The following is a 19,431-nucleotide window of genomic DNA, read 5'->3' as shown; positions in this document are numbered from 1 at the left end:
ATAAACCTTCAGGCTGGGCTGTAGGGCCCATCAGGTGTGTGCATGATATAGGATGATAATAAGTGTGTCACACTGGTTTGGGGGATATGTGGGACCAGCTTTTGTCTCCTCCAAATTTCCATTGACTGTTTCAGAGCATCCTGGAAAAAAATGGTTTTCTCATGGCTGTCTTTCTTTAAAGAGGAGAGATCCTTAAAGAGGAAGGGGTGAGCACAGAGGGGAGGTTTGGGTGCTTGCTAGAGGTAGGAGCTATCACCAAGTAGAGACCTGTGAAATCAGGCAAAATCAAGCTTTTTGATATTTTCTACATACATCGGTATTCCCACTAATTCCCCTACTATTTCAGGAAGCTCTGCTGGATGCCAGAGGTGACACTGTGTGTCTGGACCATGCAGGAGGACAGCAGAAATGAGTGTCCCACTACAGGAGCAGGGGGCAGCAGGAGGGCAGAGGTAGGAGCAGGTTGGTTTTATTTTTGTCATCCTGCACCTACACCTTGCAAGGGACATCCAAAGCATTACAGACATAGGGAAGGAAAAAGAAGAATGAGGATGCAGGAGGAGAAGAGAGCTGGGAAAACCCCAGGTGGCTCTGCAAGAAGAGGTGCAGCACCTGGGGTGTCTCAGGGTGGCCGAGATGTGCCAGGCGGGATGGCGTGGCCCTGCAGGGTGGAAGCAAAGCTCTCTGTGTGCAATGCTGCTCTGCTTGAGGATGTCCCAAGCACAGATCCTCTCTGCTCGTGGGACAGGAAAAGAGCTGTTCTCATCCCCGTTTTGCAGCATGGGAAACCCAAGCAGAGCATCCTACCTGTCCCAGTCACTGTTACCCACGCCAGGCTGGATCCAGTTAAATTCATTGTCTTCCTGGACCACGGATGGGACTGGTTCTAGGTGTCAAAGACCTCCACGTGCTCAAGTTTCTTGCGTCTCTCTCCCTCAATGACCCTATCTAGACACAGCTAGATTTTGTCCAAGCCTTTCTTTCCTGGAAAGCCGCCTAACAACACGCTTTGACTCATCTTCAGTCCCTGGAGAGGATCCTCCTTCCTGCCCATGTGGTGGGGAGTTGGGAGAGCACAGCCTGAACTTTTGGGTGAGAGCCCAGGCCGCCGATCTGCCAACCTTTCAGCCGAAGACAAGTGAACTGCTCGCAACGCCAGCTTTCCCTGGCTACAACCTTTCCACTCTATCTTTGGCGTGGAGCTCTCGGCCCATCTATTTTAAACTATTTCTTTTATGAACTGGAACATCCAGGGGAGACGTGAGGTTTTTTGCTCGCCTTTTCTTTCTAGCTTCTCACACTTGGCATTGCGACGATGATGAAAAAGCAATGAAAGAAAATAACTTGTTGGTGCTTGCTGGTGCTCGAGAAGAAGAAAGGAAGGTGGGAAGGAGCGCTCAGACTGCTGACCAGCTCACACCAGAACAGGGTGGGCTGTGGGTTAGGTCTGGGGGAGGTGGGATTTACCTTAAAGTGGGCTCTAGGCAGAACCCAAGGAGCTGAATTTCAGGTATTTGCATCTCACTGCCAGTAGCTGTTCTGTGAGGTCGAAAGGCATCTTCCATCTCCATTCCTTCACTACCAGGTACTCTCTTTAGGACATCTCTATCCAGCCCATTTCCTTTAAATCCAGGCAAACATCAAAGGGTGAAAAGCAGCCAGACGCAGCCAGAAACATCTGACTCACAGTGAGCCCAAGTTGTTATCTCAGGCAGGCAGCTCTGCAGAACCCCAAAGAGCCCCAGCATCCATACTGCTGCTGGGATGCCCACACTGTCCTGCTCCTCTGGACATCAAGGAGTGCCCTGCCTGCTCCTCCCAGCCCAATGCTCCCTGTCCTGGCTGGTTTCTGTAATCTGCCCCTCCGTGTTGGCAGGAGACACAACAGAGATGTTCCCCCCGACCACCCTGGTTAAAGGGATGTGTCTTACAGATAGCAGCGCCCCGAGCAGACACCACAATTGCTCAGGGGTTTTGTCCATGTCTTCTCTAGTCGCAGGGACTGGGGAAATCATGCCATGTCCTTGAGATAAGGGGAAAAAAAAATAAAAAATAATGCCTCCCTTCTTGTCTGGAGTGCACTGAGATGTGCCAGCTGCCTGTAAAGGATGAGCCCTGAGAGCTATAGGCAGCATGTCATATACAGTCAACAGCTTTCCAGCTCATCGAAGGCAGAAAAATGAAGGCAGCTTCATTTTGGCTTCACCTTGGCTTGCAGACAAAGCTCTGACTGTGGGTAGGTGATTTCCTGGTGATCAGAGGATGAGCAAGGGCAGGGCAGGCTGTGAGACAGCAGCAGGCTGAGCTGCATCACTTAACTTCGACCCCAAAAACGCTGGTACAGTGCTAACGTCATGGGCAGAGCTGAAAGCCAGAGTCTCAGGGGATGGAGTGGGTCCCAGCTCAGGCAGATCCAAAACACTCACATTTTCTGCCTGCTTTCCCCATCAGGAGCAGTCAGATGTTCTCCAGGCTGGAGATAAAGCCCTGCCAGTTTGGTTTGACTCATCCTCTCTTGCTGGAGAAGATCTGCCCGATGCAGCAGTGATTAACCCTGGCTTGATGGCCATGGAGCTGCGGTACCTGCAGCCAAGGTGCTCTCATGGTGCACATGGGGATATTTTTGCTCCCTTTTCCATCTGCTCCTCACTGGTATCCCTATGGGGCAGAGACCCCTGAGCTCCTGGCTCCACGTGCCAGGTCTGTGCTGGGTTTTTTCCCCAGCGCTGGGCACCAGCCCCTGCTGGAGATGGTGAAACCCCTGCTGCCCTCCGATCGCGTGTGAAGGGAAGGAGAATTTACTGTCCTTAAACACGAGGCCACAAAGAGCAAACAGAGCAGAGGCGGAGACAAGAGGAAACACGCCAGCATCCCCGTCCCACGCAGGATCCAGGCACGGCTTCAGAAATCAGCTCCTGAGATGTCCCCGGGAGCAGTGCGCTCAGCCCAGAGCAGGATGGTGCTATGAGGGGCACCGCCAGGACCACGTGCCACCAGGGATGCTGCTCCTGTCCCCTGCCCTGCAGGGATAAACTCATCCTGATGGATGGAGCAGTGCTGCAGGAAGGAAGGCTCCCTCCTGGCACCTGGAGATGCCCCAGATCATGTCCAGGCCTTTTCCCCTTCCACCTCCACCCGCTGTGCTGCCAGTTTTATCTCCGTGGCCCTCTCAACATCCCCGGACACGTTGCATGTTGGCCAGCAGACAAAATCCCTGATTCACCAAGCACAGCCTGCGGATTTTTGGGTCACAAGTTCAGCTACACAACGAAGCACAGCCCGGTGACAAACCACTGCATGGGGAAGGGCTGACACCGAGGTGAGGCTGTGGGCTCTGCGTCTCAAGCAGCAGCCTTGGTTTATGTTCCAGATATACACACATTTTCAGGCTGTGCTTACAGCTTTTTCTGGGGCTTGAAATCACATCAAAACCAGAGCATTTGCAGAAGGGCCTTAATTCAGCATTAAACCAGGCTGCTGGAACAGCGTGTGGGCTGCGAGGATGTGTGTGACTGGGGTGCCCGATGGCAGCTCGGGAGTGCTGCTGAGATGTCTGCGCTTCTCTGGGCACAAAACCAGCTTTAATGGGAACGAGAGAGGGAGACCCTCCTGGGCACCTCCCCGTGCAGCTTGTCCTGATGTCAGCGTGCCCATTGCCATCAGGAAATCTGGTCCTTGGCCGCAATCACCGAGGCCTCTTCAGCTCTCTTCTTTTAGCTCTCCTGCTCTAAAAATCCCAAACGTGATGAGATCTTTCTAGCAGCAGCAGCCCCAGCATCCTTCCCACCCCCGAGTCACGGTGTGTTTGGTGGGCATGAGGAAACCCCTCTCTTCTCTTACTGTCCTTACAGTGCACCTTGGGGTCTCAGGGGAGCGGACAACTTTGGTCCCAACTCTCACCGAGTGGGTGAGCTCTTTCTTTGGGGGCTCTGGGGGTGTGGGGAGGCAGAGCTTGTCCTGACAAGTGGGAATTGCCCCTTTGCCCCCTGGTTGGAGCCCTGGGCAGGGGCTGGGGCAGGGCAGTGAGGGATGGGCCATGCCCGAAGCTGCTCCCCTGGAGCCCCCTGGTCTGCAGGCACAAGCCGTGGAGTTGTGCTGGTCTGGAGGGCGCATGGAGGGACACAGCCCCGGGCACAGTGCGGGGCTCGGTCTGAAAATCAGATTAATGGAGCCAAACCCCCTACAGTGACCAGCACAGCCTGCGTCCTGCTGAACACAGCCTGTCCCGAGCAGAGCATCCCCCAATTCTCCCCCCAGCCCTCCTCCTCTCCACTTCCCAACTTTGTTCCCCCTTTCCCCGGGGGAATTTTTTTTTGGGGGGGGTCTCATCCTCCCCCTCCTCCTCGGAGCCGAACCTGCGGGAGCATCCCGCGGGCTGCAGTGCCAGGAGCGGGGCTGGCAGCGCCGGCTTCGCTTTTTAATTTTTTATTTATTTTATTTTTTTTTTTTCTCCCCTCCCCTTCTCTGCTCTCCCGGCCCCGCTCCGCTTCTCCCGGCCCCGGAGTGGCTGCGGCGGGGCCAAGCCGCGCCCCGCTCCCCCCGGGAGCAAAGCCGTGTATAAAAACCCTGCGCCCCACAAGGCAGGTAGCGGCGGGGCAGGCGGCTCGCACTCCGCTCCCTCCGGCCTCCGCCGAGTTTTGGGAAGAGGAGGAGGAGGAGGAGGGAGGGAGGAAGAAGAAGACAGAAGAAGAGGGGGGCTCCTGCTTTCTCGCCCCCCCCATGTGAGCCGGGACGATGCTGCCGCTGCTGCTGCCGCTGCTGCTGGGTGCCCGTGCGCTGGGCGCGCCCCAGGGGGACACGGCGGTGGTCACCCCGCTGCGCCTCGACCCCGACATCAACGGGAGGCCCCACTTCGAGCGAGGCGGCTCCGCCGAGGCCGTGGTCTTCCAGCTGTCGGCTTTCGGGGAGGATTTCTACCTGCACCTCGCCCCCGACGCCCGCTTCATCGCCCCCGCCTTCGCCGCGCAATACCTGGGCACCGCGCCCGGGGCCGTGCGCCCCCGCCCCGGCCTCCGCCACTGCTTCTACTCGGGGGATGTCAACGGAGACCGCGAGTCCTTCGCCGCCCTCAGCCTCTGCGGGGGGCTCCGGGGGGCTTTCGGCTACCGGGGAGCCGAGTACACCATCAGCCCCCTGCCCGGGGGGGCGGCCGGCGGAGCCCACCGCCTGCAGCGCCGCGGTGCCGGCCTCCCCCTCGGGGCCTCCGCCTCGCGGTGTGCCGTGGGCTCCGGCCTCACCCCCGGAGTGCTGCAGGCTTTGGCCAAGTACCGGGGGAGGGCCGGGGGGGCGCCGGGGGGGAGAGCCAAGCGGTTCGCCTCCGTGCCCCGTTACGTGGAGACCTTGGTGGTGGCCGACGAGTCCATGGTGAAGTTCCACGGGGACGACCTCCAGCACTACCTGCTGACCCTCATGGCCACGGCCGCCCGCCTCTACAAGCACCCCAGCATCCGCAACCCCATCCAGATCTCCGTCGTCAAGTTCCTCCTCATCGGGCAGGACGACAAGGGGCCCAAAGTCACCGGCAACGCCGCCCTCACCCTCCGCAACTTCTGCGCCTGGCAGAAGAAGTGGAACAAAGTCAGCGACAAGCACCCCGAGTACTGGGACACCGCCATCCTCTTCACCAAGCAGGTGGGTGCGGGTCCCCAGGGAGGGGGGGACGACCCGGCAGGGCTGCCCCCCCTCTCCTCCAGGAGCCCTGCACCCTGCTGCCCCTCACCTCCCACCTCCTCTGCATCCCCTGCACCGTGCGTGTCCACCCCCAGCCCCACAGCCCTTTCCCAAGGAGCCCTCCACCCTCACTGCCCAGCTTGGATGGCAAAGGGGGGCGGTGGGGAGGGAAGCAGAGGTGTGGAGCCTGCTTGAGCCAGCCTGGTTTTGGCTGTCATCCTGCAGAAAGCCCCGCCGCGAGGCAAGTGAGGCCAGGAGGTGTGCAATGGCAGGTTGTCCCCATGCACAGAAACCTGCCGGTCCCTCCCCAAGGAGGGGGACCCCCCCCCAGTCTTGGCACAAAGCAGCCGCCACCCCGAAAAGCAGGGTCTGAGCCCAGAAGAGGAGGAGGAGGGTGGCCAGCTCCAGTTCCCCCTGGCTGGGAAGCGCTCGCGCGTTGCAGCTTGCGGTGGCACCTGCCAAGAAAAAACCTCTCCCTGCTTCCTCTGAGTCATGCGCGAGGTCCTCCTGAGGACCCGCAGCTCTCCTCCGTGCCCCGGCTGCTCCACGTGGACCCAGCTCAGGGCTAAGGAAAGCACTGGAGAAACAGGCAGTGCCTGCAGCCCCGGGGAGCTGAGGGTCTGTCTGCATCCCTGCTTCTTGCTAGAGGTGTCACTGTGCTGGATCGGCCCCCAGGCTGCTAGTGGGAGGGAAGAAGGATGCGCCCAGGTCAAAGGGGATGGTCCCATTTTTCCCCAGGGCAGGTTGTGGCAGCACAGACAACTTGCGTTTTCTCCTTCCCTTCTCCCTGCCCAGCTGTCTGGATGAGGGACGTGTTGGGAACTCCCCTCAGCAGCAGTGAGGCCGTCCCCAAACTGCTTTCCAGGTCAAGCACTCGAGGGTGGGAAGGATGCTGCTGCCAGCTCAGCTTGGCCGCCACTTGCATGCGCTCAGTGCAGGCAGGAGTGATGCTGTGTGGATGTGAGGGACCTCAATGCCCCCATTTCCCTGTCCCCCCACCCTGGCAGGGTCTGTGTCCTCTGGCAGGGTTAAATCCTGCTGGAGCAGCTCCTGTCTGTGCTGGGTGGCTGCAAAGGGGAGGAGGAAACCTGCTGACACCCCCGCGGGCAGGAGCCAGCTCCGTCTCTGGTGGAAACCCGGTGAGGTCGCCAGAGCTGCACGTGGGACAAAGTTGGGCCCGTGGATCTGCAAGCCACACCGTCCTGCAGCGCACAGCATGGCTGGGCTGCATTTTTTACACATTGCTAAACCGTCCATTCCTGAAATCCCAAGGCAAGCTCAGTGCAAAGGCACACGATCAAGGAGACATCTGCCTTCCTTGAATGCATCCATCTGTGGTCCCCTGACACCCCAGAGCTTATCTCCCTGCCAAAAAGCTGTTACATAAGCCCCCAACTTAAATTTCACTTTGAGCCCAGTTGATCGGCAGTTTCCAGTTGTGTCAACAAGTTGCTGATGGATGGGGCTGGCCTCTCCTGCCCGGCTTTGCTCCCTGATGCTGGTCGTGCTGGACGGAGGATTCGCCTTTGGGGAGCTCGCTCCTGCCCAGCTGGATGGTGTGGATGTGCCAGCAAGCATGGCCACGGGGTCTTCACCTTCCTTCCTGAGCCAGTGCTTGCCGGAGGGGCTCACAGAGCATCATCCATCCTCCAGCTGCCCTCCTGCCTCTTGGGAACAGCATCACACATTGCGAGGAAAGGCTCAACTAAAATTTTCACCTGTCCTGAACCTTGACGTCCGCCGGCCGTAACAGCAGAGGTTTGCTGAACACCTTTGGCCTCCCATCAAACCGAAGGGATGTTGCTCCAGAGGACATCTCGCTGTAGCACAGCGTCACGAGGGAGTTTGGAAACCCATGGTCTGAAAAATCCTGAGGCCGGGGAGCTCAGATTTTTGGGATTGCTTTGGACACGTGCGGGGTAAACCTCAACAGCCAGGAGAATGCTTGCGGTCTGACCTAGCCTCTGAGTGTGCGAATTAATATAAAAGCCACAAGGATCCCACTCAGCTGACCTGCAGAAATTTGCAAGGCGAAGAAGAAAAACCTTTGGAAAGTGTCCACAGATGGAGCTGAGGCTGTCAAGGGAGCCCTGGTGGTGCTGCTCACTCTGCCTGCAGCCCCTTGGCACGGTGCTAGGGCGAGGGCAGCACAGGGAGCACCCGGCTGGCGGGGATGGGACGGTCGTGGCTGTTGCCCTGTGAGTTGTGTGTCCGTGCCTGCTTCTGGTTTAATTTCTGGCTGTCTGTGCTCCGAGGATGGGTGAGGTGTCGGTGTCTGGGTACCTGGGTTCCTCACTCGGTCACAGCTTGAGGCTCTCCAGGCTGTCTCCAAAATGGACAGAGCCCAAATGTCTGATGTCCACACATGACAGAATGACAGCACAACCCCATCACGGGCTTTGTGGAGAGCGATGGTGGTGAGCGTACCGTGTATAGAGAGCACTGGCCCTTTGCATGCTGCTTTCCCACCTTAATCCCCTTTCATTTCCCTCCCCTTCCCTCCATAGTTTCAGTCTCTCTCCCTGTGCTGGGCATCACCCTATGAACTCCTTCCCAGCCTCTCCTCCTGTTCCTCCAGCTCCTCTTGGCACTGCCACTTACCTCGTGTGCTGCCCTTCCTCAGCAGGCTGCACCCCAGCAAGGCTGCAGGAGGTGTTTTTGGGGGCTCAGGACCCCCTCATTAGAGCCCGGAGCTGCTGCCCATGGGGGCTGTGGCTGGGGTCTGAGCTCAGGCCACGGGGGTGATGGAAAACCCCATTAAGAGCTGCTCGTTAGCACAGCCCCGCAGCCAGCAGGCGAGGTTGGGAGCAAGAAGTGGGTCAGTGTGTCAGTGCAGGTGCTGGGCCAGGAGCCAAAAGCTCTCCGCGCCAGCAAGGAAATGGGAACTCTTAAAAGAACAACGAGCAGGGAGGGTGGCTGCCTGCTCCCTGCATCCCCAGGACACCCCCAAACCCACCACCGCCCCCCAACCCATAGCCTCAGCACCGCTGCCTCTCTCTAACCCCCAGGTGTAGCTCAGCGTGGCGATGGCTCATTTTTGTGGTGTTTTGGGGCAGCCGGGCTCCACTGCTGGCCCCACTTGGTCACCTTGTTCTTGCTGGGGGTGTGGGGATGCCCCATGCTAGCTCCTGCCATGGGATGTTGTATATGGAACAGGGCCTGGGATGCAATGGGATCCCAGCTGCTGATTAAACCTGCTGCAAAGTGGAGTTGAAACTGGTTATAAGATGGGGTTTTCGTGCTTTGCATCCCCCTGGAGCTCAGCCTGGTGAGGCACTGGCCCCCAAACCAACCTGCGGTGCTGCAGGAGCAAGGGCATCACACCGCGTGCACCCCACACCTCTCCTGAGGGCAGGGTCCTGTCCGTGCCTGGTAGCCCTGCACCTCCTGCTAAAGCCAGGTTGGCCCTGGCCAGGGCTCTCCGAAGCTGTCGGGTCTGTTATTTACCGGTAGCTCAACCTGCCTGCAAGGGAATGCCTTTGGTTTGGAAACCTCGCTGGAAATGTTGGCAGGGCCACTCGTGCGAGATTTGTAGCAACCCAGGCACTTCGGCTGGCCAGGAGCTGAGCATGAATCACTCTTATTTATAGCATGGGAGCGCCCGGCGAGTCCCTTACGTTTCCTTTTCTTGTGGAAAGCTGCTGCAGCTCCCTGCCCCGTGCACGGCTGCCCCTGCAGCTCTGGGCTCTGTGGGATGGGGATGATGCTCCAGCCCTGCAATAAAACCCTTTGGGGAAGCTGCAGGGAGCCCGCCACCCAGCCACACTCCCGCGGGTTGTGATGCTCAAAGGTGGGGATTGCAAATTGGGAAGAAAATGCGGCATTGCCGGAGAAGCACGGTGTGGCTGAGAGCAGGATTTGGCCGAGCCCAGGATGGGCAGTGCTGCCAGCGGTGCTGGCGTGATGTCCCTTGGAGAGGAGCGGAGGGGTGGGGGCATCTGAGGACAAGCTGCTGGGCCTCTCCAAAAGGCAGCTTTGGATTTGTGCTGGCACCTTTGGGTGCTGGAGATGGGCAGGTGTGCCAGGATGTGTGTCAGGAAGGTCGGGATCCCCCTGCTGTGACAAGGTGCTCCATGAGCAGGTGCCAGGCTCTGGAGAGGAGAGCTGACTCCAGCAGCTCTGCAGCCACCCTGCTGCCCTGTCCAAGCACCTTCCTGTCCCCTATCCTGGTGGCATCTACCTGGGGTCCCCAAATTTGGGCTGGCTTCAGCTGGACTTGGTTCCTCCTGAAGAGACAGCTGCAAAATGTCCTGGGGACACGGAGCATTTTTCTTTGCTGTGGTGACCTCTGGGCCTGCTCCAGGAGCTTCTTGTTCGTAGGAAGGAGCAGAGAAGTGTGCCAGCTCTGAGTCAAGACCAAATCTTTCCACTGACCGACCTGGGTCGGGACCTTGAGCTTGCTGAAGGACGGAGCCGGGCGGGCTGCTCTGTGCCAAAACTGGCTCCACCTTGGCCGGAGGGGCCGCTGGTGTGGGAATTGCTGTCACTGAAGGCATGGGAGGATGCTAGGTATAAAAAAAGCATCCCCCAGGGCTGCATCATCCTATCCCCTGGGGCTGACATTTTCCCGGCAGCCAGGGGTCAGATCCTGCTGGGGTACAAGGGAATTGGTGGGGACAGGGCCGTGTGCCAGCCCCTGGCTAACCCCTTTCCTCCGTGCCCCACAGGACCTGTGCGGTGCCACCACCTGCGACACACTGGGCATGGCCGACGTGGGCACCATGTGCGACCCCAAGCGCAGCTGCTCCGTCATCGAGGACGACGGGTTGCCCTCGGCTTTCACCACCGCCCACGAGCTGGGTAAGGCACGGTTTTGGGAGCTCTCAAATCATGGAGGGGGAAACTGAGGCACGGGCACCACACCATTGTGGTGCAGTGCATGGCAAGCCCTGCATTTCTGGAGGAAAAAACCACGTGTGGTCTTGGTGCTGTGCTCACATGAGAGGTGCTCCCTGGCCTCGTGAATTCTGCATCACCAAGTCCCATCCTCCAGCCCAGCTCTGAAGTCAGGAGGGGTGGAGGGACACCAGCAAGGTTCAGAATAGCCCCGGTCCAGCCTCCGGAAGGCCAGACAATGACAGGCGTCCGGAGCAGGGAAACTCCACCTCGGGCCGGGTGGGAAAGAGTGGCTGAGAAAGTGAAAGGCTTTGCTGTTGTGGTTGCTTGGTTTCCAGGATCTGGGAATCCTGAAATAACAGTCTGGGGGGTGCTGAGGGCGCACCTACATCCGGAGACACGAGCTCTGCTGCCTCCTTTTCTCTGAAATTGCCTTTGTCCTTCTTGCAACTGATGGCCGTACGGGAAGGAGAGGGGAAGTGTGCTGGCTGCTGTCAGGATGATGTGTGCCTGTCCCCGCATCCACGTGCAGCCTGAGCCGGGCTGTATGCAATCCCCGCCCATCCCCAGATATCTCCTTCTCCTCTTGGGCTGTCCATAGCCTTTTGCCACCCCTGCAAGGGTTCTCCCCACTCTGTGCCTCAGTTTCCCCCATTGCAAACAGCAGAGAGTTCCCTCTGCTGTGTGCCGAGCGGGGTTCCTCACATCGCCCCCTTTCCATCTCCCAGGCCACGTCTTCAACATGCCCCATGACAACGTCAAGGCCTGCGAGGAGGTCTTCGGCCGGCTGAAGACCAACCACATGATGTCCCCCACCCTCATCCAGATCGACCGCGCCAACCCCTGGTCAGCCTGCAGCGCTGCCATCATCACCGACTTCCTCGACAGCGGCCACGGTGAGCCCTCCTGCTGCGCCCTCGCCCTCCTGCCCTCGTCCCCATCCTGTCCTGGTCCCTGCTGTGGGGAGCAGGATCTGCCCCAGGGCTGGTGGTGCAGGGTGGCTGTGATGGGGACAGGCTCCTGGGCTGGGCAGTGGCTGTTCTCCAAACAAAGCGAGAAGGAAGCGGGGAATTTGGCAGCGTTTCCTCATCAGCCGGGTGTCCCCAGCAGTGACATCTGCTCTGCCAGCAAGGCTCTACCCAGCGTCACCAAGAGATGGAGTCACTTTTTTTTTTCCTTCTGCCTTTGTTGTTGCTGGATTTCGTATCCTCAATGAGCGGGCTGAGACGTGGCTGAGCCCACGAGGCTCCCCACGAGGACCCGATCGATCTTCCCCTCCCTGCTCCCGCAGGAGACTGCTTGCTGGACCAGCCCTCCAAACCCATCCCGCTGCCCGAGGACCTGCCGGGGACGAGCTACAGCCTGAACCAGCAGTGCGAGCTGGCCTTCGGCGTGGGCTCCAAGCCCTGCCCGTACATGCAGTACTGCTCCAAGCTCTGGTGCACGGGCAAGGCACGCGGGCAGATCGTCTGCCAGACCCGCCACTTCCCCTGGGCCGACGGCACCGGCTGCGGTGAGGGACGCTTCTGCCTCAAGGGCGCCTGTGTGGAGAGGCACAACATCAGCAAGTACAGGGTGAGTGCCTGAAAGCGCCCTGCAGGATCATCCTTGGATGCTTTGGCACGGGTGCTGGCTGGGCGGTCCCCACTGGGGACCCCGCAGGGGGACAGTGATGTGTAAAGAAGCAGAGGGAGAGCAGGGATGCATGGTGCAAGTGGTCACCAGCTCTTTTTCAAGGCTGGATGTGGCTGTGCTCGTCTCTCCAGCCCCATGGAAGTGTGGGGACCTGCAAAGCCGCAGGTCTCCCTTGCAGATGCAGCTAGCAAAGGGATGGCTTTGAGCCCCGAGAGCTCCTGCTTGGGATGGAGCCAGAAGGGAAGGGGACGGCGGGTCTCACCGTGCCATGTCCCACCAGGTGGACGGCGGCTGGGCCAAGTGGGCGCCCTACGGGCAGTGCTCGCGGACGTGTGGTGGTGGCGTGCAGCTGGCCAAGCGCGAGTGCACCAACCCCGTGCCTGCCAACGGGGGCTCCTACTGCGAGGGTGTCCGTGTCAAGTACCGCTCCTGCAACCTGGACCCCTGCTCCTCTGCAGGTAAGGGTATGAGAGGAAAATCCCACTGAAATATATAGCCTGAGCTCGGCTTGCTCGTGGCTGTCGTCATTAATGCATGTTCCTGCAGTGAGCGGAGAGGGAAACCCAGCTTCTTGCATGTGTTGGTGCCCCTGAAATGAGCTGGGCAAGCTCATCACAGCTGTGAATTCTCTGCTCGACCCCTCCTGTGAATCCTCTGCTCAACCCCTCCTGGGTGCAGAGGTGTCGCTCACATCTCCGGAGCAGCCGAATTTCAGCAACGCTGAGCCTTGAGCGTGCCAAAACCCCAAACTCGCCGCAGCTCTCTGGGTGGGGTGGGAGGAGAGCCAGTCTCCAAATGTCAAATTCTTTGTCTGTTTCAAAGTGCTTAGAAACATGGTGGGAACATATCCCCAGATACGCCCCCTGAAAATGTCAGAGGTGACCTTGATATTTGCACTCCCCCGGTGTCCCTGGGTCACTGTGCTGTGCGGGGAACTGAATGTCCTGAGCTCACTGTGCTGAGGCTGCCGGTGCCAACCCTGGGCACCACGGGGTTTGCGTGGCCCCCACGGCATGCACCACCAGTAAAACCCACACCGAGGGACTGGTCTGTGCCCCTGCCCGATGCACTCCCCATTTCTTCCAGTGCCAGGGAAGAGTTTCCGCGAGGAGCAGTGTGAGGCTTTCAATGGCTACAGCCACAGCACCAACCGCCTGACCGCCTCTGTCTCCTGGGTCCCCAAGTACTCCGGCGTCTCGCCCCGGGACAAGTGCAAGCTCATCTGCCGGGCGAACGGCACAGGCTACTTCTACGTGCTGGCACCCAAGGTTGGTGAGGGCTGGGGGGCATGAACGAATTGTCCGTGTCTGATGGGCAGCTGGGCTTGTGTGAGATTATAAAGGGTCTTCCTCTGGGGTTATAAGGCTGCCTATAGGGTAGGCTCGTAGTCCTGATGAGGCTGGAGCAGTGGATGAGTCCAGAGGAGGGATACAAAGGGTTACAAAGATGCTCAGAAGCCTGGAACACCTTTCCTATGAAGAAAGGCTGAGAGAGCTGGGGATGTTCATCCTGGAGAAGAGAAGGCTCTGGGGAGACCTCACTGTGGCCTTTCAGTACTTAAAGGGGTCTTATAAAAAGGATGGAGAAGGGCTCTTTACTCGGGTAGATAATGATAGGACAAGCGGGAATGGTCTTAAACTAAAAGAGGATAGATTTAGACTAGACATTAAGAGGAAATTATTCACTGTAAGGGTGGTGAGGCATTGGACCAGGTTACCAAAAGAAGGTGTGGATGCCCCATGCCTGGAGGTGTTTGAGGGCAGGCTGGATGGGGCCTTGGGCAGCCAGATCTGGTGGGTGGTGTCCCTGCCTATGGCAGGGGGTTGGAGTTAGATGGTTTTTTAAGGTCCCTTCCAACCTGAGCCATTCAATAATTATTGCACTGGGGAAGGGATTCACCTGCTGGGCTGGGCAGGCCAGTGCTGGCTGTCTTCCCAACACAACCCCTTACATTCGCACCAATGCAAAGAAAATGATGTAGAAAGGGGAATTGATGCTGTATGGCTCTGATCAGACCCAGCAGAGCCCCGTTGCAAAGCAGAGCATGAACAAAGAGCGACACAGTGCCTGCCAGCACCTCCTTAGGTCTGGCTGGACGGGGGCTGGATGCAGTGGGGTGGTGCGGGGTGATGTGGGGCTGCAGCAGCTTGTCTCACCTCCACAGGTTGTGGATGGCACCCCTTGCTCTCCAGACTCCACCTCGGTCTGCGTCCAGGGCAAATGCATCAAAGCAGGCTGCGACGGGAAGCTGGGCTCTAAGAAGAAATTCGACAAATGCAGCGTGTGTGGGGGAGACAACAAGAGCTGCAAGAAGGTCTCGGGCTTGTTCACCAAACCCATGTAAGTGCTGGGTGGCTGCACGTGCCTCCCTCTCTCCCAGCTCTGCTTTTTGGGGTGGACACGGGAAGGCTGTGGGGATGGTGAGCTGCAAACCCCAGGTGCCAGTGAATGTCCCTGTGTGGAGAGCTGAGCTGTGAGGACACGTTTAATGTGCTAATGGCTTCTGCTGGTGGAACCACCTCTGGTTCCTTCGTGCTGTTGAACTGCAGGAGCTGAAACCTCTTTCCATATCTGGGTGACCTCAGCCTAGATAAAACTCATCATGGGGAAAGAGATCTCTATGGGGCGGAGGAGATAATCTCAGGGGTGGAAAGATCTTGGGGCTGAGGCCAAGTGGCAGGGGGTGGGAATAAAGGACACCCAGCAGGGGACACCCCTCCAGCCCCCAGCCTGACGTCCCCCTGCCCTCTCCTCCCTTCCAGGCATGGCTACAACTTCGTGGTGGTGATCCCCGCGGGCGCCTCCAACATCGACATCAGGCAGCGGGGCTACAAGGGGCTGATCAGCGACGACAACTACCTGGCGCTGAAGAACGGGCAGGGCAAGTACCTGCTGAACGGCCACTTCATCGTCTCGGCTGTGGAGAGGGACCTGATGGTGAAGGGCAGCGTGCTGCGCTACAGCGGCACCGGCACCGCCGTCGAGAGCCTCCAGGCCTTCAAACCCATCCAGGAGCCCCTGACTTTGGAGGTGCTCTCCGTGGGGAAGATGACCCCTCCCCGGGTGCGCTACTCCTTCTACCTCCCCAAGGAGAGCAAGGAGGACAAGTCCTCCTACAAGAAGGAGGGCAAGACCCCGCCGGACCTCAACAACAGCGTCCTCAGCCTGTCCAACCGCTTGGACGGGGGCAGGCCGACCTACAAGCGGCCCTCCTACAAGTGGGCGGCGGGCGGCTGGGAGGCTTGCTCCGTCACCTGTGGCAGCGGGCTGCAGAAGCGAGCGGTGGCTTGCCGCGACTCCTACGGCCACCCGGCCTCCGAGTGCGAGGCCGCACAGAGGCCGGCCGAGGTCCGGTCCTGCGGGGAGCCCTGCCCGGTGTGGGAAGCGGGACCTTGGGCTCCCTGCTCCAAGAGCTGCGGTCGAGGCTTCAAGAGGAGGATGCTGAAGTGCACAACCCCGGCCGGGCGCCTCCTGCCCCGGGAGAGCTGCAGTTTTCGGAGGAAGCCGCAGGAGCTGGACTTCTGCACCTTGAGGCCGTGCTGAGCGGTGCTGGCGAGGACGGGCATGGTGTCTCTCGGGCTGGCGGGCGAGCAGCAGCCAGGGGCTGGGAGAGGGGGAGATGTCCATAGCACATATCAAACGGGGGAAAAAGAAAAAAGGGGAAAAAAAAAACAAACGAACAAAAAACAGGACCTGGGTGCGGGGACAGGCGTGCGCCCAGGCCAGAGGGCTTTCACCGAGCAGGTCGCTTGGAGCCGGAGCAGGAACCAACATCTACCTCGACGCCTCCGCACCACACAGGGACCCACGGCGGAGGCTGGGAGCCGGAGGACAGACAGATGCCACTGCCCAGGAAGGACCCGAGGACACGTGGGACCATCCCCTCATTGCACATCCGACACCTGCCCCGTCTTCCCAGGGCCAAGCCTACCTCCCCCCTTCCCTGTCTCCCCCAGCACTCGTGCTACGTGGGACCAAATGGATTTACTGACACAGTGATGGCAAATTGTTCTGTCCAACCACCGGTGTGATGGGGTGCTGGTCTCCGAGGGGCTGTCAACTTTGGGGCACGCTGGCAATGACTTTGCAACATGGGCATACCACTGCTGTGGCCTGGGGAGCTCCAGGAGCATCCCCATGCCAGGCTGGGAGGCGGTGGCTTCGTTTTCATTTTCTCCTCGTGTTTATGACCTGACCAGTGTAGATTTTATGGTGCTTAACTCCGTGTTGTTTTTTAACCTCCTCCTCCCTCTGGTTGTAAACCTTGTGCAGAGGGGGTGGCGTTGCTTCCAGCAATCCCTCTCCTGAGGCTGAGGTTTTCCTACGGTGCTTTGGGGAGGCTGAGACCGGCTCTCGGCGAACCGGGTGCCCAGAGCACGGCCGGGTGCTCATTTACCCCCCGGTACAGGGCAAGGAGTAAAGTGCCCACCTGGAGCTCTTCAGGGCTAAAAGGGATCACTGTGGAAGTGAGATTTGAGCTGTAACTCCAGAAAGCAACTGTACTGTAGTGTCAGGGCGCAGTGCCATGGGGCTGGAAGCATCTCTGCACGTCGCTGGTGCTCGACTCCGCTCTGGAGATGGTGCTCGCTGCCGGGCAGGACTGGCACACTGTGCCCAGGCATCCTGCCCCTTCCCTCCGAGCCTCGGCTGGGTTATTCTGCTCTGCATTAACCCCCAGAGATATTCTGAGCTGCAGGAGAGGAAGATGAATTTGGGTCCTGGGTTTTCCTGAACCTCTTGCAGAGCATCTGTGACCAGCTTCCCCCCCCCAGGGTTTTGTGCGAGGGTTTGTTCTGTGCCTCTGAGGGTTACGTAGTGCTCGGAGGCTGCCTTACCTCACACACCGCCCTCCTCACAACAACCCTGCGGCACATCTCCCCCCCCAGCTTCCTGCTCAGAGCAAACCATCAGGGATCATTTTTGTGTTTTGCTTTTCCACTGACGAAGGAAAAAACTTGTAGGGAGTTAGCTCTGGCTGACAGCAACCCGGAGCCTCTCGGCGGAGCTCTGCTGTTTTTGGGATCAGCAGGAGAGGAGCACAGGGACGAGCCACAGATTTTGGGAAGGCAGAAGATGCTTACCTTGCATCTTCTTCAAGCCTACCTTGTGCTCTGTCCCGTGCAGATAAAATGTGGAAGCTCCTCGTGCTCCAAAAGGCATCCAGCAGCTGTGGGTAGGGTGAGGAAGGTCACAAGAGACGGGACCATGGCAGCACAAACATTTTCTTGCTGAGACCTTTCCCACCAGCTTAGCACATTTCTCGTGATAATGTTTGTGGACCCACCCTCCCTGGATTTATGTAATGCCTTTTTGAACACAATAGTATTTCTGGTCTCCACAGTGCTTGATAGAGCCAGGAGCAGATGTTGTGGTTGCTTTGCACAGCAGGGACGGGATTTAATGTTCTAGGAAATCCCTTCCAGGTCTACATTCCCATGAACGTATCATCCATTTTCGGACAATTTTCCTGCATAGCCGAGCCTGCAGCGCTTTTGTCTGGGGACAGAGCTCCGAGGAGCTGCCCTTTTGTGTCTTGCCATCAAACAGATGGCTTCCAAGCCACCGAGAAGTCGTCGTCCTTGTCCAAAGAGGGAAGGACGGGGCGGGAGGGGTTTCTTGTGTGCGGTTCTTTTGCCAAGTGTGCAGCAAAAGGACGGAGATGCCTATTGTACTGGCTGCTTTGTGTATACCATGTATACTAAACATCGATCTCTGCTGTTTGTGCATCAATAGCAAACCTGAAATAAAAACGTATTTAAAGATCCACCTGGTTCCTCGGGGGACGTGCTTGTGCCCATGCCATTTGGGTGGTGTTTGCAGGGCATTTCTTGTCTTATGGCAGTCCCAGCTCATTAACTGAAGGAAGAATTTTGGAGGCCTGGCAGGTTTATTCTGAATATTATGACAATTTTTCGTGCTTCAGTTGCAGGATTTTTAGTGGAAAACAAAACAAAACAAAACAGCTTGTTGGGTGAGTCCATGCAAGTGTCCGGGCTCGCCCACACCTGGAAGCAATTGCAGCAAAGCTGCGGCATGAAGCTGCTTTGCTTTAGCCTGAAACTGGGATGCTCTTTTGTGAGAACAAGAGCAACGTAGAGTTAAATGGATTAATGCAAACCGGAGCTGTGCTCTCACATCCTGGAACAGCTGTCCCCATTATCGGGGCTCCCCATTCCTCATCTGCTCCTCCACTCGTGGGACGAGCCAGCAGCCCCTCACACCACCTCTGCCTGGTTCAGGAGCAGAAGCTCAAGGATGCTTGTAAAATGCCCTCAGTAGTTCCCCGCATGGCCTCTGTGAGTCACAGCCCTCCTTTTTGCCCCTTGGCCATGGCCAAGGGTGAGATAAGGTGAGATAAGGCCCTTTCTGATAATGGGGCATGTCTGCTGGGGGATGCCTGATGCCACCGGTGCTCCGTGGGGACACAGTGCTTGCTCTTTCATTTTCCCTCCTAAAATGCAGTTTTCTATGCAGCTGTGCTGTAACGATTTGACAAATTCAGTGTGCTTTACTGTTTTGCACAAGGCAGAGCACGTTTTGCATTTCCGTAAAGAAACAAACAGGACAGACCCGAGCGAGCACCGTCCCCCTCTCCAGCCCGGTGATGGATGGCCCCAGCCCCAGCAAATCCCACGCTGCAAAGGCTCCAGCTGCACGCAGCTTTACTGGAACAGAGGCTCACTCCTCCAGGGCCAGGTGATAGCCACGCTTGTAACCAGCCACCCTTACAAATCCCCCAGAGAGATAAAAATTGGCACAAGGGAAACATTCACCTGATAGGGAAGGAAGAAAAAGGGTGCTGCTGCCAGCACCATTGCTTCAAAGGGAAAGTTCGTGTTTGGCCAAGTCGTGGTCTGTTTGCTCAGGGCCCTTTGCCACCGGAAAACCTGCAATTACCTAACGGCTCCGGGACCACGGGGACACCTGGAACGGGGTGGGGGACGCAGGTGACAGGCAGCAGGGGACAGGAGCTGCTGGAGCAGACTGCAGGAGAAGGAGCAGCGACGCAGGGGACACCAATGCATCTTCACCTGCTTCCTCCAGCTCCCCTAAATATAAAGGAGACCCCTGTCTTTGAAACCTCAGCCCATGGTGTGGTTAAAAGCAGGGATTCAAAGGTTACCTGGAGCGGGGAGTGGCGTATGGGCTGAGAGACCGGTGAGCACGGGACTCATGCCTTAGGAAAAGAGGCTGAAAAATGAGTATTTCATGGCATTGGTGATCTTCTGAGCTTGAGGTCTGGTTTGCCTGTTTGCTTTCCAAAAGCCAGGCTCAGGGGTCCCTTTCAAG

The 19,431-nt window shown here is 58.2% G+C and overlaps 1 protein-coding gene across 1 annotated transcript; it reads left to right on the top strand.

The window, feature by feature from the left end:
- Nucleotides 1-4,569: 4,569 nt before the first annotated feature.
- On the top strand, nt 4,570-17,907 carry ADAMTS15 (ADAM metallopeptidase with thrombospondin type 1 motif 15). The gene is made up of 8 exons (XM_068659237.1): nt 4,570-5,631; nt 10,338-10,470; nt 11,235-11,402; nt 11,798-12,081; nt 12,422-12,599; nt 13,228-13,409; nt 14,306-14,481; nt 14,904-17,907. The coding sequence occupies exons 1-8, from the start codon at nt 4,735-4,737 to the stop codon at nt 15,682-15,684; spliced, it is 2,799 nt and encodes a 932-aa protein (XP_068515338.1). The 5' UTR covers nt 4,570-4,734; the 3' UTR covers nt 15,685-17,907.
- Nucleotides 17,908-19,431: the final 1,524 nt, after the last annotated feature.

Source organism: Anas acuta, chromosome 23, assembly GCF_963932015.1.
Source record: "Anas acuta chromosome 23, bAnaAcu1.1, whole genome shotgun sequence".
In the NCBI taxonomy this organism is placed as follows: Eukaryota; Metazoa; Chordata; class Aves; order Anseriformes; family Anatidae; genus Anas; species Anas acuta.
This window is presented reverse-complemented; position numbering and strand designations above follow the sequence as displayed.